At 43.3% G+C, this 22,048-nt stretch overlaps 1 protein-coding gene across 2 annotated transcripts in view; it reads left to right on the forward strand.

Moving 5' to 3' along the window:
- The window catches only part of DAAM1 (dishevelled associated activator of morphogenesis 1), a 175,129-nt gene that overhangs the window by 144,048 nt on the left and 9,033 nt on the right, over positions 1-22,048 (forward strand). For both annotated transcript variants that reach the window (XM_047863974.1, XM_047863973.1), the window contains 6 exons: positions 7,060-7,144; positions 12,189-12,295; positions 14,074-14,162; positions 15,028-15,196; positions 19,066-19,173; positions 20,910-20,970. In XM_047863974.1, coding sequence (XP_047719930.1) covers positions 7,060-7,144; positions 12,189-12,295; positions 14,074-14,162; positions 15,028-15,196; positions 19,066-19,173; positions 20,910-20,970 — 619 coding nt within the window. The remainder of the gene's footprint in view (positions 1-7,059; positions 7,145-12,188; positions 12,296-14,073; positions 14,163-15,027; positions 15,197-19,065; positions 19,174-20,909; positions 20,971-22,048) is intronic.

Below are 22,048 nucleotides of genomic sequence, written 5' to 3' on the forward strand. Positions count from 1 at the left end.
CCATCACCTACCCTCCCCTCCCTCCCACCCCCCATCAACCCTCAGTTTGTTTTCAGTTTTTAAGAGGTATTTTGGTTAAGTAACATTGCCACAGAATCAGCAGCAACCATGAAAGCTCTTTGTTTTATTTTGCTTTTCGAAGTCACCTTTTTATACTTAGAGTTTATGTGATTTCATGCTCTTTTTGAGACATTTTTATGACTAAACAGATATGTAAATCTCAAGCCCCAGTGAAATGCTAATTTACCCATTTCAGCCCTGTTCAGAAATCTTTCTCATAATTAGTGAACCATCATGGCCTTGGAACTTGAAAAGAAGAAAGGAAATTTGGGAGGCTGAAATCTGCTTATAGCTTCAGGCACTGTGTCTGTCATCCCGGGCATTTCAAGTAGCTTTTCTGTATCTAATTTCTTCTTTTCTCTAAAAGGAACTTTTATGTCACGCAAAGATACCTAATGCTTTTGAGGTGAACGAAGATCTAAAGAATCCTGGGTTGGGGGGCATTAAGTATAAGTCCCATTGGTCACGTTCTGGAAAGAATGTCGTGTATGTGTTAAAGCTGGCGTGAGGTGGCTGCTCTTTCAGGGAGCGCAGGGAGGGAGAGTAGCAGTCTTTATTTTTCAGATGATCTTACAGTGAGTTTCTTTTAACACAAAGTGCTGCTGCTTGGTTTACAGCACGGAGCTTGATTATTAGCCAGATATATATTACTTTAGGGAGCAAATGTTTCTTTTGGTAAAAGAGAAACTGAAGCTTAGTGAGATCCCTGAATTTTAATACAACTAGGAAGGTAACATGAACCCTCCTGTTAGCATTTCATTTCTGCCTCTGGCTGGAAGCTATGTAAATGTCCAGGCCCTGTACTTAGCCCCCCTTTTTCTCCCTGAACACATGCTGATGAAGATACCAACGAAATAATCTGAAGGTCTACTTATTTCTCTTCTACAGTATCTATAATCTGTTTTGTTACAACTTCTTTTTATAAATAACCTTCTTAATAGTGAAGTTAAATGAAAATTTGGGGAAAGGTTTTTGTTTGTTTGTTTTTTTCCTAAAGCCTGGAACTTCTGCCTATATCTTGTGCTTTTGCAGTCTGGAGGAACACTTTTTAAACAATTTGACAAAGGGAGCTATCACTGAATTCCTATAGTATGTAGTGCTCGTAGGAGCAAAATCTGTGACCTAGTTCCTCACAGACAGATTATTCTCAGCACGAGATGTCAATGAGGGTCATAACACTAACACTAGCTATAGATAAGATTCCAGTTCTTTCTGGCAAGTTATTTCGTATTTGTGGTATATAATTCCCTTGTTACCTTAAAAGTGTCAGAGCCTAAGGTGACTTAGAACTTGAGCGTATCTAAACTCTCTCTGGAAGATAATTTTAAGAAATTGCCTTGTATCTGTTAAATTATCTATTAAAATCCAATTTAATGAATAAGTGTCATTATAACGAGCATAATTAAAAAGCATATTATACGTAACAAGGTAATTTTGAGTCCCAGTTGACCTTATGGTAATTAGACGTTATGGATCAGGTTCTAAAACGTTCTTTCCCACAGAGGATTCAGCCCCACATGCTTTTCTTTTCCGTGATCAATAGTTTTACTCTTGCCAGGAAAGCAGAGGACCGACCTGTAATGTGCTGTGTGGCAAAGGTAACCGAAATAAAGCAGATTGAGTTCTAATTTGGGTTGTATCTAGCTGTTTAACCAGTCAGTAGTTCACCTTGTTTTCATTCTCCCGTTTTCGCTGGCAACGCCTTACCACACGTGAAAGGAGCTAGGGGCGGAAAGGAAGGAAGAGATCTTAGAGTTACCACTTTGGAGCACTGACTTGCCTGGCACTACGTGGGGTGCCATAGAACGCACCACGACTTGAGGTAGCACTGCTGCCTTTGAAAGCTCGTGGCTATTTGGAGAAGAAAAACAACACCAGCAAGATGACTTGTGAACAGCTCAGGCCCGGACTGATCCAACCGGAAGGAGCCAGGAGCTGAGCCGAGTGAGGACACCGACGGGGCTCAGAAGAGAAAGTGGGTCTCAAAGGGTGATAGCAATTACATGGCATGGGGTCGAGAGGCAGTTCCAAGGAGGCGCACAGCAGAAGCCAAGGCACCGGGGGTGGAGGGGTGGGGGAGGTGCAGGGGGTCGATGCACAACTAATACAGAGAGCCCTGCAATTGTAGCAGTCATCAGTCATAACAAATGGGACTGGGCAAGACAGCCTGTGATCCATGCCGCGTGCCTTCGTTAAGGGTACCAGTCAGCCCAAGCTCCAGCCGCGCACCCTCCTCGTCTATAAAATGGAGATCGTGAAAGTAGTGGCCTTGCAGTAGTCCCTCTCGATGTGAGAGAGCTAGACCCAGCGCATGTGCAGTAGCAGCAGAGAACCTGCATGGAGTAGTTGCTCGTTTAGTGGCCTGTTAACGTGCCTGTGGGATCGGGAATTGGTGCAAATTGTTCAGGACGACACTTTGTTTTAAGAAGGTTTGAAGTTTGCCCTCTGCGGTTTGCAGGACAGGTTGGAAAGGGTGGCGACCTGGAGGCCACTGCCGCCACTAGATGGGTTCTCCCTTATGGCCAGGTGCGACCCTGCGAGAGAATTGAGAGAGACTGCCCTCAGCAGTACTTGGAGACGGTTTTGTGCACGTGGACGATGAACAGGAATGTTTCCAAGTTGATGTCAAGATTTCCTGCCTTTCCACACTTACTTTCTCCTTTTCTGCTGATTTCGTTCCCCAAGACTGGTGACCCTCTCCATTTCTTACCTTGCTGACAAGAAGTTGAATCCCCAGCAACACAGTCATCACACCAGATTCCACCATGAGATAAGCCTGTGACGTATTCCGTGGGGGATGTTTCATAAGCACATATGTCCGCAGTGCTTGGTTATCCTTAAACGCTCTTCCTTACTCCCACACCGCAGAAGTTAGCGGACCCTTTGGTCAGGCACCTGCCACAGACCTGCCTGGAGTGAAGTCAGTCGGGAGGAAGGCCCTCCCTGCCCCACAGGCTGAACAGAGAAGGGAAGTGAGGGCCCTTCACACCGGGCTTGCAGCCTCAGTGGCCAGGGTCACTTGCAGCTCCCGGAGGGGAGGCTGCCTGGAAGGTGTGAGTTTGAAGCAGAAGCTCCAGGCCACGAGGGACCCTGACTTCCCAGACTGGAGAAGAGAGTGGCAGAATGGACAGGACATTCCTTAAACTAAGAACGCTCACTTCAGGCCTGGGCAGGGTGAGCAACAACCTACTGGGTATCTATAGGTGACATGTGGCAATTTAAAATTCGCCCTGCTTTATTCCCTGAAACAGACTTCTCCCTTCCGAAATAAAGAAAGAAACTTGGAAGCTGGTTTATATTGCCAAATGAACCCACCTAAAATACACTTTTATGAAGTGTTCTGCCGTTCTTTTTTTTCCAGATGCTCACTTAACATGGCAGCCCGGGGTGCAGTAAAGCACAAAAAGCTACTTTAAAGTAGGGGGATTTGGCTTAAATCCACTGAAGCAGAGCTAAGGCTGATCTCGCCATCCATCCCTAACTTATTTTAATTACGCCTGGATGTTCCAATTCTCTTGGCAAATTTTTGAAATACTTGAGTGCAGCAAGGTAGACTTAAATACTGTTTTAAAATGGCCGATTTGTTTCCTGCCTTGTAAAGAAAGTTGAAGTGGATGTCTCAAACGTTGCCACCCTCCAGCACACCAGAACACTGCCAAGCTTTAAAAGCAATTAAAATGTTAGGATTGGTAGGGTCCTTAAATTACAGAGATTAGCGACTCATTCTGTGGATGACAGATGATACTAAGAACTCGGGCAACCTACAGAACCATCCCAGAGGGCGGAGTACCCTTCTCCCCTTTCCCCAAGGGTACAGTTTCTTTGTCTGCTCCAACAGGCCACGTGCAAGGCAGTATGTTGACAGGTAGATTTTCTTAAGTACTATCCATTAAAGTCTCAAGTCTCTTTGTGGGACACATAAAGAGAAACCAAAATTGTTATGAATTAGAGCTAGTGTTTAGTCCAGACAGCCTCTGGGGGTTGAGAAGCATAAATATATACAATTTCAAAAGCAAGGAGTTCTGCACTCCATATGGGGAGCTAATGAAATGCAAATCTGATACTTCAAGTATTGTTCTCACTCTGATTTTCAACTCCTTTTCTTTTAAATGTAAAACAGAAGGACTCAGCAGAACTACACCATAAAGTAGTTTCTTCAGCTCAGTGTGAAAAGGACACAGAACTAATTTATTTTTTTCTTATAAGTGGAGCTTTTCTCATGATGCCTATAGATGTTTCCACGGCCGGTTGGTTTTCATTAGTGGCAGTTTCAACCTTCCTTAGCATTCCTCTTCCTTGGCCTTGCATGGCTGGCCTGTGGTGTTCGCTCTTAACTGACTCATGAGCCTTTAGTGTTCTGGAACTGAGGGCTACCCAGAGCCTGTACGGTGATGCCAGCATTATGGTTTTTACCCTATCATGTGTTTTACCCATGCCAACTTAGCTAGATTGTTCCAGTTAAAGTTTGAGCGTTTTCCATCACGGTGTCCTGGTGAAAATGTTTGTGGGGCAATGATTGTCCCAAGAATGACTAAAACAATCTAAAGAAGTCTGCCCAGGTCTAGGGAATTATGATGGCACCCTACCTCAGACTAGGCGATAGAATGGATCTCATTTTAGAACATGGGCAATTTTCTCCTGTTGCCTACATGCTATATTTGGATTTGAAAACATGAGATGAAAGAGAATGGTACTACTGGGGCACCTGAGTGGCTCAGTCATTTAAGCTTCTGACTTCAGCTCAGGTCATTATCTCATAGTTTGTGAGTTTGAGCCCCACATTGGGTGCTACCAGCAGAGAGCCTTCTTCGATCCTCTATCCCTCTTTCTCTGCCCCTCCCCCCCCCAAAAAAAAACAAAACACAGTACTAGTACAATAGGATTGACAAATTTGTTCCTTCCCTTTCCTACTTATCGGCACATGAAACAATATTCAGCATAAATAGCAGGATAGATGGTTTTAATGAGATCATGTCAAAATCTAGAGAAAAGGACAAGCCGAGTTGTCCAAAGTGGGGTGTGTGTTGTCCAGCTCTACCCCCAGGGTTCTTTCCTCCTTCTGTGGCCTTTGTGTCCCGCCCCCTTCCCCACACTCATGCTGCCCCCTCGTTTATCTGTGAGAGCGGCAGTAGTCATGTGTGCTTTCATACCCATGTGTCTTGAGTGTTTCACTTACCATTTGATTCTCCCAAATGTTACAGCCACCTTTAAAACAAGAACCCTATCTTCTAATTCTTGTTTAACATTTCCGGGCCTAATGGATATTGTGTACAGAGAGGAAACTCCAGTGAAATAATGGCTGTGGGAGTGCTTGGGGAAGTGTTCGTAATAGCCCTACTAAGCGCTGTGTGAGAATGTATAGGTTACAGAAGTACTGCTGCTTTTTTGTCCCCAGTGTAGAAAAGTCTGTTGGAAAGTGAGACACCTAGTTTATGAGCTTTATCTATGGACAGGCAGTGCGTAGTGCTTTACATGCATTATTTCACTCCGTAGATGAGAAAACTTAAGGCTTTTTTTTTTTTGAGTTATTTAATTAATTAATTATTTATTTATTTATTTATTTAGAGAGAGAGAGAGAGAGAGAGAAAGGGCATGAGTAGTGGAGGGGCAAAGAGAGAGAATCCCGAGCAGGCTCTGCACTGTCAGTGCAGAGCCCGATGCAGGGCTCGAACCCACGAACCGTGAGATCATGACCTGAGCCAAAACCAAGAGTAGGACACTTAACCAATTGAGCCACCCAGGCACCCTGAGAAAACTAAGGCTTAAGGAGAACTTGACCCAAGGTCACACTGGCCAGGAAGTGTCACACAGGACTGAGGCCCAGTCTGATGCCAAAGCTCCCACCTTCAAATATTCCGTGTGAAGGCTTCATGTCTTGCTCTGTATTTGTGTGTTTATGTCTTCATCTCCAGGCCAAAATGTGATTTTTCTTGAAGATCATAGACTAGAGGAACAGACAAATAACGTTAATATGCCACTTTAATAGTAGCTTAATAAAGAAGTAAGATATTTTTAAGTAAGTCTGGATCTAATGCTTACAAATAGAACAAAAGAATGACTCTATTTTTCTAGCTAATAATCTGGTTAAGATTCCCCCCCCCCCCCAGTTTAGACTATTGGTTGTGTCTAATAAAAACACATTTTTACAAGTACATTTTAACTTCATGACTTTCTTCATAGTCAACACTTGTTGTCCTGACATAATCAAGCCATAAGTCCTTAAATTAGTTAATCATATAAATTTATGGTGAACAGAAAACATATTTGTGGTTTTGCTTAAATTCTTCCCTATTAGATATTAACTAGATAAACAGGTTTGTAAAAGGAATTTGGGATTGGGAATCAGGAGTTTCAAGTTTGTGTTAGGTACTGCCACTTTCCATATGTTTGACCTTGGGCAAATCAGCCATTCCGAGCCTCAGTTTGTCCCTCCGTTAAAAAAAAAAAAAAAAAATCATAGTTATTTTAAACCTCCAATGAAATATTATATGTGAAAACTCCTCAACCATGAAGTGCCTTACACATTCTATTCCATGTATTAACTATTCAACTTTTTGACAGTAACAGATTCCAACCTTTTTTAAATCCATTTTTAATCTGAAAGCAGACTTTGAACATTCCTGATGAATAGTCAAGAATTCAGTTTTCCTCTTCTGTCTAGAATTCATGGATGCTGTATATTAAAGAGATAAGTTGGATCTAGGTGTTTTCCCTATTTCTCATCCTCCGATCCCTTACATAAGGAAACTAAACAATAGAACATAACAGCTCTGTTCTCTTTGTCAGCAGAGCATTACAAAGTCCTGAAAGAATGTTAAAGCAGTTTCAAAATACTATTTTTAGGTGCAATATTGTCAGGAAATAAGCTTTCACTAAGAGATTTTGAGAAGAACGGTTCTTGAAAGTCAGCAGCTGGAGTAGCAAAATGAATGATCTTGCATTAAATTTTAATACCCGTGCCAATATTGTTAACAACAAAATAAAATACTCTTTCTCCAGGTTGAAATTGTCCAATGATGAAATCAAACGGGCAATTCTAACAATGGACGAGCAGGAAGATCTGCCCAAGGACATGTTGGAACAGGTGAGCTGCCAGACATATTTCAGAGCGTAAGCGACGACTGGCTTTCAGCAGGGAGTGGGATACTGAGAAAATCTGGTTGCTGCTGGTGGACAGTTTCCTCATCTCTGAACCAACGTTGAATGTGGCTCTCTTAGGAGATTTTATTCTCCCATTGCCCCTCAAAATGATGGGTGAGAAGGAAGGTCACGAGTTTGTCAAATGCCTGAGACCCACAATGCCAGATTCTGTCCCTCATGCTGCAAGTAAGGTATTATGCCTTCAGAGGTCATGCAAATCTACTAGCTTTGGGGAAGTGTTTGACAGGAGTATGGAGAATCTCACTCGCGTTATGAGGTCACAGACTGCTACGTAAACTGATTCATTATGGAATCCTTAATACAGTTTGTGTCTTGGCCTTGACTCGCCATTCCTACACCACAGGAGCTACCGTTACACCCCCAGCTCTGTCACCTGCATCGAAATCAGTAGTGTTAGCCGTGGCCGGGCAAGCTGAATGTGGTGACTTCACGCTTTCCGTGCAGCCTTTCTATAACATGCTCTGCAGCCATTCCAACTCGGTTACGTGTTTCTCTGCAGCTTTCTTCAGTTGTTACCCAAATGACAATGTTGTGGAACTAGCACATGCTTCCAGGGTTATTACCTGCTTCTTGGTCTAGACCTAAATTTTTCTGTGCTTTGTGGAGATAGCCTCCATGCTCTGAGAATGTTCTGTCTGCTTGTCTCATTGTCCGTAGGACATAATCCTATTTTGAGTGATTTCGGTCAAGAGGTCCATGTCCCTTAGTGCCAGGTCCTCCAAAGGTTAACTGTGGATGCCGGTGATGGTGATGCCAGGCTGGACTGGGTGTCTCATCCGTAGGCAGACTCGGCTCCCAGAAGCAGAGGAAAAGTCTGTTTGCCGTTACTAACAGTGATCCTGGGTGGCATGGCCGCTCCTGGTGGAGTGCCTGTCTGCTTGTGTATTTTCTGTCATGTTCTCACTGGTGTCCTAAAAGGCCTCAGACGCAGAGCAGGGAGTGATGGCTGAAGGGTCGCCACACCTCCGTGCACCAGCCCCACCTGAAACCTGCAACTGGAATTGTCCTGGGGAAGACCTCACACTTGGCAGTGGAATAACTTTTCGTGCTGTCCTTTGTAATTTTTTTTTTTTTTACATTTATTTCTTTTTGAGAGACAGAGCGTGAGCGGGGGAGGGGCAGAGAGAGAGGGAGACACAGAATCCGAAGCAGGCTCTAGGCTGTCAGCACAGAGCTTGATGCGGAGCTTGAACCCACGGACCATGAGATCATGACCTGAGCTAAAGTCGGACGCTTAACTGACTGAGCCACCCAGGTACCCCCATGCTGTCCTTTTTGAGGTTTGACTTAGTTATCAATACTTAATAACTATATACCGAGCCTGTTGGGATACTTTGTGTACAAATAGTTTAAAGGTGATTCCTAAACCAAAAATTAATTTTTAGAGCATTTAACAGCTTCTCTGCACATACTTTCTCTTCTTCTCTTTCTCCACCTAGCAAGAGTCTCCACCCAGAGGTGCAGCCCAGCTCCCCTCTGCCCCTCTCTGGCCCCCAGGTGACCCTGCATGCTAGTTGCCTGCATCAGAAGCTGCTCACACAGAGGGAAGAACTGTGCAGAAAACTGCTTTGGTCCTTAGGCCTTTAGCCCCTATTGACAAGGTCGTATGTTTAAAATTCCACAAGATCTGTTTACTGTGAAATTGCATCCAGCGAAATTCCTCCTTGAGGGAAGGGATTTCAAAATCTTGCCAAAAGGGCTTGCAGTGCAAATAGAATGTACTTCAAATAAATACAAGTAAGAAAATCAATGTACTGATGCAGAATCTGGCCAAGTGGGATACTTTTGACCTGGTCTCCCCCGATAATTCTGTGTGTGTCTTACTCTCTGGTCTTCTATCACACTCTTTCTTCTCCTTCTCATTCTACTGTTCTTCCTCTGCTTCCTCGTCCTTCGCACAGCACTTCTCCCAGACAAGCTCTGAAGCTAACATCGCTTTACTCTTAATTATGACTCGCATTTGAACCACATTCATTCCTTCCTTTCCTTTTTTAGCTGCTGAGCTCAGAACTCAGACGAGATTAATACAGTCTTTCTTGGAATACGTACCTTTCTCCTTATTCCCAGGTGTTCGTCTAACTCTTCATTCCTCTCTTAAAACTATCCACACACAGTCTGTCACTCGACTCTTCTTTGGGAAGGACTGAACCTTTAGCAGGTGCCTCTTAACAGTGTTCTGTACAAAAGAGAGCTAGTGGTTGTGTTATCGTGAACAGGGCTGTGGACTTGGCACAACCAATGCGTGTGTCACAGGGGGAGGGGGAATCCCTGACACTAGACCTGAGTTTCCTTGCCCAGTGGATAAAAATCCAAACTGAAGGGAAAAAACAAGTCTTTGTCTCTCTCTTCCTTCTCCCTTCTCCTTGTCTTACTACCTTCCTTCTGCACTGAGGAAAAGCTAGAAGATACTTGTCCTGTCCACTGGCACCATTTGAACACAGGAACACAAGTGCCTAGAAGCTATCAGGCCACCAGACCCATGAACGCACTGGCATCCGCATCCACTACATCCCACTAGGAAAAAGGGGGTGTCCCTGGGCTCTGCTCTGGCCCAGCCCTTTCTTCTGCTCAGGGACCCAGCCAGATCAGAGGACTGCCCGTACGCCTTTCCCTCTTGACTCTTAACTTGTTCGTGTCTCAGCCTTCCACAAAACAGCTTTTAATACCACATTCCACGTAGCCACCATCCTCTCTCTTTCTCAATATAAGCAAAGTTCTTGAAAGCTTGTCCACACTCGCCTCCTGTTCACTCTTCCTCACCTCCCTAAAGCTGTTTTCACTAAGGACTCACCACCTCCTTATTGCCAAAGCCAGGAGGCACTTTGCAGTCCTTATCTTCCTTGATTTGTTGGTGGTATGCAACACCAATGGCCACTTGCTCCATGATGAAATGCTTTTCTTTGGCATTTCATTGTCTCCTCTGAAGGTTCCTCCTCTTGTCCTCATTCCTCAAAAGCTGGCTTCTCTCCAGCCCTGCTTTGTTTCTCTTGGTGGTTCCCCTGGTTACCTCACTCCCATCCATGCATGTTACAACCAATATCAATGCTTTGTCTTTCAAATAGATCTCTTTAGGATGTCACACCCATTTGTCCACCTGCCTAGGAATCACTCTTGGTTCTTTTGCCAGTATTGCAAGCACTAAACTCACTTTCTCAAAACCCACCCTCTCTCCTCCAGCCATCTCTTCCTCGGTTTCCTGTTACACTCCGTGTACTTTGTTGCCTAAGCCAAAAGTCTGGACCTCATCCTTTTGACCCTCTACCGTAAACCATCCATCAGCAAGTCAGGCCAGTTGTATGCTATACACATATACCTGTATGCTATACAGGCCAGTCAACCCCCACCTAAATAGCTCTAGAATCTACTCACTATCCAATCCAGGCCTCTGCCCTCTCTCACCTGGACTACTACAGCAACAGTCTAATGCCAACCCCCTAATACTTTTGATCCTTTCTAGTTCTTTCTCCATTCTCTGAGCATGGTGGTCTTTTTACAATGCAAATTCACTCTCCTACCTAAGATTTTAAGCTACACCCCAGTGCCCACATAAAGCCTGAACTTCTTACAAGGTCCTTGCTGCTACCTGGCCTTGACCCCTGATGCCATTGCAGCTGTCCTTCTACTTGCATAAATGCTGTGCCACCCATTCCAGACCCTGCCACTTGATATGCACTCTGCCTGGAATATATTCACAACCGCATACCATTCACCTGGAGTTCTAGTTCTTTCTCTGCTGGTGGCATCCAGACTGACTGCCTTTTCTGAGGTCCCTTATTTAAATCCAACAAACTTTGGAAACCTACTAAATGAACCATCCAAATGCCAGCTTCAAGTTATGGGGAGGATCTTGGGGTTCAGAGGGTCAATGTCATTAAAAAAATGTATATATCCAAGGGCATTTGATCCAGAAAATAGCACACATGGTCAGGGCTGTGGGTGTGTATACATCTGTTTGTAACTTTAAAGGAAATCAGACACAGAGTACTTTTTCAACTTTAAATATTATTGTTATTTCTTCCACATTCCATGCTCATTTATCCCTCCAAAATAAAATAACGGAATCACCAACTTCAAATCCTGATGTTTTTCTCATCCATCTTTTTTACATGGAACAAAAAATGAGATGGAATTAGATAAGCCAGAGAAATAAACAAAATTGAATGGAAAATACACATAGAATCACTCATTCTAGCATGATGTAATAGAAAAAAGCATTGAGCTGGCAGTCAAGAGACCTAAGTTCTATTTCTGACGAATACGTGAATTTTCTTTGTAATCCTGGGTAAGTGGTTTAATCTCTCTGGACCTCAGTTTTATCATCCACTTGATGAGAGTATTGCATCTCTGAAGTCCCTCTAATGGTCTATGCGAAGCAGATACTGCTACAGGGCTTACACAATCTGATTTGAGAGACAGTATAGAAAAGAAAGGTGCCATAAACGAATCTTATACCAATAAGTAAAAAAAGGAAAGTGTTTTGAATATTTGAATAATATTTCATTGAAATATCATTGACATCATCACTGTATAAATTTAAAGTGTATAGCATAATAGTTTGACACTTACAAATGTGAAATGATTATCATAATACGTTTAGCATCTGTCATGTCCTATAGATACAATAAAAAAGGAAAAAAAGAAAAACATTTCTTCCTTGTAATGAGAATGCTTAGAATTGACCTTCCTAACAACTTCCCTATATGTTATACAGCAGCGTTAGCTATCATCATGCTGTACATTCTATCCCTAGAACTTAATGTATCTGGTAACTGGAAGTTGGTACCTTTGGACCACCTAACTGGAAAGATTTAATCACGTAGCATATCTTAACAATGACCCGGAAGTAGCACTTCTAAATGAAACCAAAGTTACAGTCTTGTCTTAGGGCAAATTAACGGAAAGAGTGAAAAATTACTGCAATAATTCCATTATAAACTTCAGTTCTAATACTTGTGTGTACTTTTTAGCTCTTGAAATTTGTTCCCGAAAAAAGTGACATTGACCTGTTGGAGGAACATAAACATGAACTGGATCGCATGGCCAAGGCTGACAGGTTCCTTTTTGAGATGAGCCGGTGAGTTTGGAAATGCATAAAATGTGAACATGCCCTCTACCTTTCTAAGGAAGTTAAACTTTCAATCCTGGTTGAATTATTTGGGCCAATAACCTGGCTTAACTTGAAGCCTTTTTAAATTGCAAAATCTTCTGCAGCCTGAGTTGTGTGGAATTTGTTTTGTTCATGTGAGTTCTTGCCCATGGGCGAACCAGGGTTAGGGCTTCTTCACAATTACCTCTATTTCTGGACCTAAACAGGTCATAACTTTTCCTGGTTCCTGTCGGGGTCATTCTCCTTACCACTTTGACTTCTTGGAATCGTATCTCACTCTTCTCTGTACCTCAGCATCTCAAAAAATAGACTCAGCAATGTCGACCTAGAGCCCACATTACTGAACAGCTAGGGTCTGCATGTCAAATCCTGACCCATGCAGACATCTCTAATCAATCATGGCATACTTCCCGTGAAGCCTTGGCAAGCATTTTCAGCCCCTCTCCAGAAAGCCCAGAGGCAGCCACTGCTTCATAATTTTGTTTGGCATGTGAGCTGAGTCTCTTTGCCATCCCCGGCCTGGAAATTTGATTCTGCATTAGACAAGGACCAGTGGTCCTGAGACTCTCAGTCACCCCCAGGGCAACACCCTTCCCCTGAATATCAAAGGCCTACGAGTGTAGTTCAGGTGAACGTATCTCTCGCTGTACGTTTCTACCATATCCAGAATTATTTTGTTGTTTGTCCATCCCAACTTGTCATTTTGTATATATACTACTGTAGGACAAAGGATGGTTTTGGAATTTTGACAAGTGGGCCCAGCAACCCTGTGTATCATCAGTAAGTAGATGGTCACTTGCGTAGCTGCCATTTTGTCATTGTCTAGCTCTGTGCATGCATCGTCCCACTTGATCCTCTCATCTGCCCTGCCAAGAGGGCTGGTAAGTAGGGAGGTATTCTCTTCCATCTAATGGAGGAGTTAAGTTACCTGCCAAAGGTCACCTAATAAGAGGAGAACCTGGACTGCAAACCCAGGTCTGCCTGATTATATGGTATCATTTTGGAGGAGGGGCTACTGGACTGAAGTTTCCACTAAAGAGCAAGTAAGGCAGTGGTTTGGTTTCAGAAGACCTTGGCAAGAATGCTCTGCCCTCGCCCCTCAGCAGCAGCAACCTATCTTACTGATGACCAGGCCGCTTTGCACCCTCTTATCTTTGGTCACCAGTTGCCATCTTGAAGGCACAGCCTGCCAGCCCTGAGGGGAGCAGATAGGGAGCTAACTGTAAAGAAAGAGGAAGGTTTGGGGACATGAGTGGGGAGAAGATGAGGAGAGAATGCCGGAGACAAGTTTTACTCCACAGCTTTGCCAAAGGCAAACTTTGTGGAAAGTTAAGTATAGGAGAGACACAGGAAACAGCCCCTTAACGAGCAGCAGAATGGGGAGGTTTTGCATTCTCGTTCCTTTTTATCTCTTCTGTCTTACAAGAGCTGCTGGGACTCTGAGGAAAGGGAGGTGGCAACTCTCCTTTTCTTTAGCAGTTGCCTGACCTGGTTAGAGCTTAGGACCCTGCTGCCATTGCCCAAATACCTCCTGTTGGTCAGAGGGAAATGGGCTTTTCAGGCGAAGTGACCTCATTTCCTGTCCAACAGGGGAATTGTGCAGGCTTGTGTGTGTGTGTGTGTGTGTGTGTGTGTGTGTGTGAGTGTTGGGGGGGTGGTGCTCCAAGGCACCTCCACCTCCGTATCCATTAAGTGAACATAGATATATTAAGTAGATGTTCATTAGTCCATGCTTGCTCTTACAGCATCAATCATTACCAGCAAAGACTGCAATCGCTGTACTTCAAAAAGAAGTTTGCAGAGCGTGTGGCAGAAGTGAAACCTAAAGTAGAAGGTAAAGTCAGGCCTCCAGATTGAAAGTGATGTTCATCTTAAGTGCCCATTTGCAACTGCAACCCAAGTGCAGGTAGTAAACAGGATCCCTTGGGTGATTTTTTTTTTTTTTTTTTTTTTTTTTTTTGCTTAAAATCTTTTGAAATCGTGATAAGTAATTACTTAATGTCTGCCCTTGGCCCTGTGGCCCAGCCTGGGTTCTGGAGCCCACAGCACATCTCCTGAGCTCCTCTGTAGAATCAGGCTTTTAACATCCTGGATGTTGGTGAGAGCGTATCTGACCGCTACTAGCATTAAACCTGTAGCCAGCTTTATTGCAATGGTGCCTTACTAGATAATTCTAAGGGAAGATTTGAGGCTATTAAATTTTTAAGTGTTTGAAAAAATGGGCATCTGAAGAACACAGCCACAGAATGCAGGCTGGACTCAGGACCCTGCTCAAGCCCCAGTCCCTGAGGACACCTGCAAGCTATAACATGAAACACATTTGGCCAGTTTTTCTGTCAATAGAATTGATCAGTTATCCTCTCAGTCTTACTCACCCCAGGCAAGAAAGTGTTTGCAGAGGAATGTGGGAAATGCAATCACTGTCTCATATATCCCTGCTTACAGTTGATGAGCCAGTCAAGAAAAGGACTAAGAAAGGATAGGCTTGTGCGGCTGTGGGTCTCTTGAGCAACGTGAGCTGGCTCTCCCTGTCCCCTTGCTCTTTGCTTCTAGGTTAGGTGTTTTGTAAGTGCTCCCTGGTAGTCTAGTGACCCAGGCTTACATCGTCCGTGTCTGCTCCCAGGTGTGTGGATTTAGGCTGGGTGTCCCTGGAAAGTCCTGGTGGTAGTAGTTGTGTTTATGTGTGCTTTGTTTTGAAGCAATTCGTTCTGGCTCAGAAGAGGTGTTTAGGAGCAACGCCCTGAAGCAGTTGCTAGAAGTGGTTTTGGCATTTGGAAATTACATGAATAAAGGCCAAAGAGGCAATGCGTATGGATTCAAGATATCCAGCCTAAACAAGATTGCTGACACAAAATCTAGTATTGACAAGTAAGTATGGTATCTTCCAACACTTGGAGGATCCAGGAGCTTAGGTCAGGACCCCTCTGGGCTTCCTGGGCCTCCCTGATCCTGCAGCCTCTGGTTTGCTGGTCTCCTGCTCATGCTCTTTCCTTCTCTCCAAGAGAGAAGTGACCTCTCTTCTCTCACAGTTATAAATATCCCTAAATTCCCATTGGGCCAATGATCCTTCATCCATTTTCAGGCCCCAGGGATATCAGCCAGTCTAAGTTTTGGGGTTTTCTTGGGTAAACTTTTTGTTATAGTATAATACACTAAGGAGAAGTCCACCGGTCTTAAATTTCACAAATTGGACACCTCTGTATAACTAGTCCCCAGAACAAGAAACAGAATGTGACCCACATGCTGCTGGTCTCCTCATGACCTCTCCCAGTCACAACCCCTCCACAGAGAACTGTGTTCTAGGGGAAAAGAGAAAACTGACAGCCGATGATGGGAAGCTTGTTGGGCTTTTAGGGTATGTCTTCCTTTATACATTGACGCTAGCGGCTATAAAAACTGATGGGGTCTAAGTGCATTTTGGCTGTTGGTATTAAGCCTCTGCTCCCAAGACTCCTCAGAATGCTTCCTAGAAAGTGTAAAAGTGAACAGATTCTTGTTAGAAACACTGAGAGGTGGAAATGTTCTGGTGTCATTAACAGGATCGTTAGGCATAGTAACACCAGTTTCCCTGAGAGCCCTGTTTCTCTAAGGTTCTTACTGACTTCAAAGCAACTTGCCCAATTGTCTCTAAGGGAAACTTCTCTGCATCCAAATTCGTTTTAAAAATAGGCTGTTCATCCTAATTATTCCTAACTAGCAAGGGCTTTTTACTCTATATTTTCTATAAGGTTAGTGATGCATAGCATTATGGCAACCCTGAATCCATCCTATAAAGAAATAAGTAGGGTGGGGGAGCCTGGGTGGCTCAGTCGGTTAAACATCTGTCTCTGGGTTTTGGCTCAGGTCATGATCTCATGGTTCTTGAGTTTGGCCCCGCTTCAGGCTCTGTGATGGCAGCACGAAGCCTGCTTTGGGGATTCTTTTTCTTCCTCTCTCTGTGCCCCCACCCCCACCCCCTCCACTCACACTTGCTCTCTTTCAAATAAATAAACTTTAAAAAAAGAAATAAGCATTGAGTTGTTAAGTTGTAGGGCTAAACCTTATTTTTTGCATCATGTAGAGATAGATTAACAAAGGGCAGCTGTTCTATCACCACCTTATTTTTAATGTGAGCACTTGATCCTTCCAGAGCACTTTCATATTTGATTGTGTGAAGTGCACGGGCCAAGTGCTACATTGCCTACCGTCAGATAAAGAAACTGAGGCAATGTCAAGTGGCTCATTTAGTCTGCCTAAGATCACAAGCAAGGTATTTGGTCTCACAGGTATTTGACACCTGTCCTATTGTCCCCACCTCTAACAACAGATGGATCTTATTTGTAGGTTGTAGTAGGTAACTGCAACATCTCACCTGCATATAAGCAGCAGTCACCTTTTTTCTTCTTTTCTTTTCTTTTCTTTTTTTTTTTTTATTTTAGAGAGTCCATGCAAGCAGTGGGGTGGTGAGGGGAAGAGAGGGAGAGGGAGGAAGGGAGGGAGCAAATCGTAAGCAGGCTCAGTGCAAAGCCCAGCATGGGGCTCGATCCCACAACCCTTGGGATCATGACCTGAACCAAACTGTAGAATCGGATGCTTCACTGACTGAGCCACCCAGGCACCCAAGAGCAGTCACCTTTTTTGAGGAAGGGTGTTCTCTTCAACTGGGCTTGTAAGTTGGAGAGGAAAGAGACCTTTACTACCATTTAGGTCTTCTCTCTCTCCCCCCACCCTCCCCTAATACCTTCTGCCATTACCTATCAGCCATTACTGATAACCTGGCACTTACTATGTGATTATCTCCTTATCGAAGTTATTACAGAATTTATCTAATACACAAGCCTTTTCAAAACAATAAATTAAAAATATTTCTGTTCTTTTTTCCCTCTTCTTCCTGTGAATATTTGGTCCCTGGAAATAGTACCAGTGTCTTCTAAACCCTTAGTGCCTAAGCACAGTGCCTTGTTTATAAGCAGTCACTCATTAAATGTCAGTTGAATCTTATCAAACTGCACAAGGGTGGGACACTGCACATGAGGGACACATTTACTCTGCATTAAAGGCTTGTTTCCAGTTATACCAGTGAAAAATCAAATGTGTGGCTGTTGAGTTGTTTTCATTCTTTAAGAACTTACATTCAGTCGAATTAGGTGTTACTTGGATAGCACACAAATGTGAGTGCTCTGATCTAGGCTGAAGTCTTTCTACATGAAGAAAAGTATATATGGTTAATTAAGTTCCCTCCGAATCACAAAGCATCTCTGTGAAACAGTGAAGAGAAATGGCTCCGCTCTGTCTCGTGACAAGTCGCTGGGATTTTACTTCCTCACGCAGCAGGCACATGGGCTGATGTCAGCTTCTGGGAGCAGCAGAATTGAAGTGGAAGGATAACAGCTCAGTGTCTGCAAAGGAAATGGCCAGAATATTAGCCACCGATTTACTTGGCTGAGCTATTGTTTTCTAATTATTTCTTGAGAGCAAGAAAAATAGAAAAAAAATTTTTTTCACGTGTGGGTCAGTTGACTCGGACGAATGGGATTGCCTTGGCGTCTATGAAGATGCAAGGGTAACCAGAAGTGGAAAGCATTTCGTTGTTGTTGGAAAGGAGATGGTTTGACAACTCTGCTTCATGGTAGTTGGGGGTGGATGGGACTGTTGGGATGTAGCATCGTGAGTTAACAAATTGCCTACAAATTACGGACATGTTTTTAAAGAATTACATTTGTGTCCTCCTGATTATGGTAACTTTCAGTAGACTAGTGGTTCTTGATCCTGGCTCTTAGAATTACCAGGGGGTTTTTAAAAATACCCCTGCCTGGCCCCACCTCATTCCAGTGAAATGAATCTCAGGTTGGCCCAGGCATCCAGGGCCCAGGTGACTGTAATGTGCATTGGAGTCAGGGACAACAGGACCAGACTGCTACAGCTTTGCCTAACAGACAGTGTTATCAGACATCTACTTTTTCAACCCAGGTCAGTCAGGGTTCAGTGCTGTCACCACCAAAGAGGGAGCTGGGTTGTACAGTTAGGAGCTCAAGTGTTGCTAAAATTAGGAAATGGATTTTTGGCTGCAAAGATGTCATAGCCATGATGGCACAGTCCTGGTCCATTTCCAGGACCAGCCCTAAAGCAGGAGGCCTTCTAACTTCCTGAACGTCCTTTGCTGCAACAGCAAAACAATCGAGTCAGAAGGGAAAAAAGCTAACAAAGTGAGTCAGAGGATTGGGGGGTGGGGGGGCAGAGGGAGGGAGTTATCGAAGAGTTGAAAAAGCTTAAATGAAAATTATCAATAAATTCTTATCAGTGAGTTGCTGCTCTGTACTTTGAGATTTGAAAAATAGCTATCCTTTTCAGTGAATTAAACATCCCTCCGTCCCCACCCCGGCTGGCCCCATCCCATTGTCATGAACCTCAGGCACACCTTGTCTTTGGGAGGATGCGCTGTGAGGCTATGTCCCCACTGGCAGTGGTTCCAATTCATTTCTGTCATCCAGATTTTGAAGGATGTTTCTTATGAGCCAAAGTAGTAATTCTTATCCCCTTCCCTTTTAGAAGAGATATGCTTCCTTTCATCATAAGTTATGTAAATCCCATGTAGGCCCTCCCCTTATCCCCTTCTCTTGAGAATCCCTGCCTTAAAGGAATCTCCAAATTTTAAAATGAATGCAGGAGTATAGCATTCTTGCAGGTTCAGCCACTTGGATATGCAAATCATATGCAGATATTAACCATGTTTAATACTTTTTCCTCCTTTATTGTAGGAATATTACACTTCTGCACTATCTCATAACCATTGTGGAAAATAAATACCCCAAGGTCCTCAATCTAAATGAAGAACTGCGGGACATTCCTCAAGCAGCAAAAGTAAAGTAAGTATTTCCCGTGAATTGTTTTAGTCTTTTAAATCACTTGGACTGTGCTTTAGCTATTGAGGTGGTCAGCTGGCATCACATGAAGAGGGTCCTTCTGTTTGCTTTCCCCTGAGTAGCATATGAAGTAAAGTTTGAATCCTATCCAAGTCACTGAAATATGTTACATACTTTTGAATATATATGTATATATATGAATACACACACACACACACACACACACACACACACACACATACATGTTTTGTATTTCCTTTGGATTACTCCTGCATGCAATTTTTAACCGCCAGGAAACCCAATTTTCTGGGTTATTAAGAGTATAAGAAAGGAATACAGTTTCACTAGTACTTTTAAAAGGTAGTTCTGTTACATACAGGTAGGAGCACTCTTAGTTAATGAGGAAACATGGCTAAGCAAATAGAACGTAAATGTCAGGGCGTTGCTAGTAATTTTCACTTGTGCACACACTCTCAGAAACCAAAGCAGCCTTTTAATGGAAAGCAGTCTTTATGCAAATGAAGAAACTAAAAATAAAATGGAAAGTTGCCAAACTTTCACCACAGACTTCACACCACTTTTCAGAGACTGAAGAGCAGGCGGTTTTCCTTGTTGTTCTTTCCTTCTGCTTTTGGCCCTTTAAAAAAAAAATAAATGCACAGGGGCGCCTGGGTGGCTCCGGCGGTTAAGCATCCAACTCTTGACTCCGGCTCAGGTCATGATCTCGCAGTTCATGGGTTTGAGCCCCACATCAGGCTCTATGCTGAGAGCACAGAGCCTGCTTCGAATTCTTTCTCTCCCTCTCTCTCTCTGCCCCTCCCCTGCTTGTGCTCTCTCTCTCTGTCTCTGTCTCTCTCTCTCTCTCAAAATAAATGTACTTAAAAGAATTAAAAAAATAGGCGCGCCTGGTGGCTCAGTCGGTTAAGTGTGCGACTTCAGCTCAGGTCATGATCTTGCGGTTTATGGGTTTGATCCCTGCATGGTGCTCTGTGCTGACAACTCAGAGCCTGGAGCTGCTTTGGATTTTGTGCCTCCCTCTCTTTTTGTAGACTTTGGTAGAAATGTGAGACATGAAATTAAAATGTTAAAGTAAATGACATTTTGGTGAATTTGCTTACATCTGAATTATCCACAAGATTTATGTTATAATCTCTGAGGTCTAAAAGCCTTCAGATAGAAAGTTTTATGGGAGAAATCCAGGAAACTTTCTCTATAAAAAGAGACAATGAGATCTAGTTAGTACAACTTGAAGAAATACCATTGTTGATTGAAATTTAAGCCATCACCTTGTAATACTCACATTACCAGAGCTTCAGTGAAAAGCAGTGCCCTAATTATGAAGAATACAATGTGAGCATGATCGTGGATAAGGCGGTTTCTTTTACTTGTTCGAAAGTAGCTACGTATGGCAAAATATTTATTTCTACATGTGATAATTGGCTTAAGTGAGATTTTTGTGAAATTGAAACATGAATTATTTTTGTAGAGATGACAGGCATTTCTGCTCTTTTTAATCTATAAAATGTACCTACTGGCTGTGGAAAACAAAAACCATAAGTCCATGTTTAAATTGCTTAAGTTTAAAATTTTATCTTTCTGTGAGATCTGAGCATGGAAGGGAATTTTGAACATTGAAAATACACTAGGGTGGACTTCCAAGCATGAGATATGTGACCCCATTATTTATTTAATACATACAAGTCGCATGTTGGTTACTAAAATGTTGCTATTTACAACAGCATGACTGAGCTGGACAAAGAAATAAGTACCTTGAGAAGTGGCTTGAAAGCAGTAGAGATGGTAAGTACGTGTTTCTTCTGATTCCCAGTCTCGCCGCTGCTGCGAGTGCTGATGATATCCGGCATGGTGGTCTGCCCAGGATAAACATTTACTGATTTAAAAAAAAAAAAGAAAAAGGAAAACAGCAGCAACGAGGAAGCAAAGGCTGGCTGTGTTACCCTGGCGACTCAGCTGCAGGATGTCCTGGGGTGTCACTGGAGCAGGAACTGGGAAGCTAGGGTCACACTGATTTCCCACCTGTAAGGCAGGACTCATTAAAGTGGGTTTGGCCAGATAAGGATACCCTCAGTGTCCATGTTCTGTTAACAAGTGATGTTCAGAAAATGGGTGATGGGCATTGAGGAGGGCTCTTGTTGGGATGAGCACTGGGTGTTTGTATGTAAGCAATGAATCATGGGAATCTACCCCCAAAACCAAGAGCACACTGTATACACTATATGTTAGCCAACTTGACAATAAATTGTATTAAAAAAAAAAAAAAAAAAAAGAATAAGAAAAGGAGGCATCAAAGGGAGGGAAGAAGTTAATGGTCATTTTTGCAGACTACCACACTATAACAAAAGCCTTGAAAATGTGTGTCACTATAAAACCAGTGATTGTATTTGTAAGGATTGTTCTGAGCATGTGATTAAATACATGCCAAAGGAAAACAAAAACAAGTGAGTGATGTTCACTCTCAGTAGAGCAGTGGAACACCTCTCTTGTGTTGAAGTTGGTCCTTTGGGGAGTATTTATTGAGTAGACACTTGGGCGTACGGTCCGTTTTCTAGACAAGGGGTCACGATGATTCTGACTCCTTCCCTCCGGGTGTTAAAATGGCCAAGAGCAGTGAGTCCAGCTAACGTTCACAGTTACTCAGCCTGGCCACGTCCAGATAAGCACAGTGGTTACAAAAATGCCTTGAGGAAGAAGGGTGGACTTGGCTAGTCCAAAACTTGTGGAATGACTGGCATTGATTAGAGGAAGGTTCTCTTCTGGAAGAGATGAACTTCGAGCTGTGGCTTAGAAGGAGGGTGGCATAGGAGCGCCTGAGTGGTTCATTCGGTTATGCCGCCAGCTCTTGATTTCTGCTCAGGTC

The sequence above is a fragment of the Prionailurus viverrinus genome, chromosome B3 (assembly GCF_022837055.1).
Source record: "Prionailurus viverrinus isolate Anna chromosome B3, UM_Priviv_1.0, whole genome shotgun sequence".
NCBI lineage: Eukaryota > Metazoa > Chordata > Mammalia > Carnivora > Felidae > Prionailurus > Prionailurus viverrinus.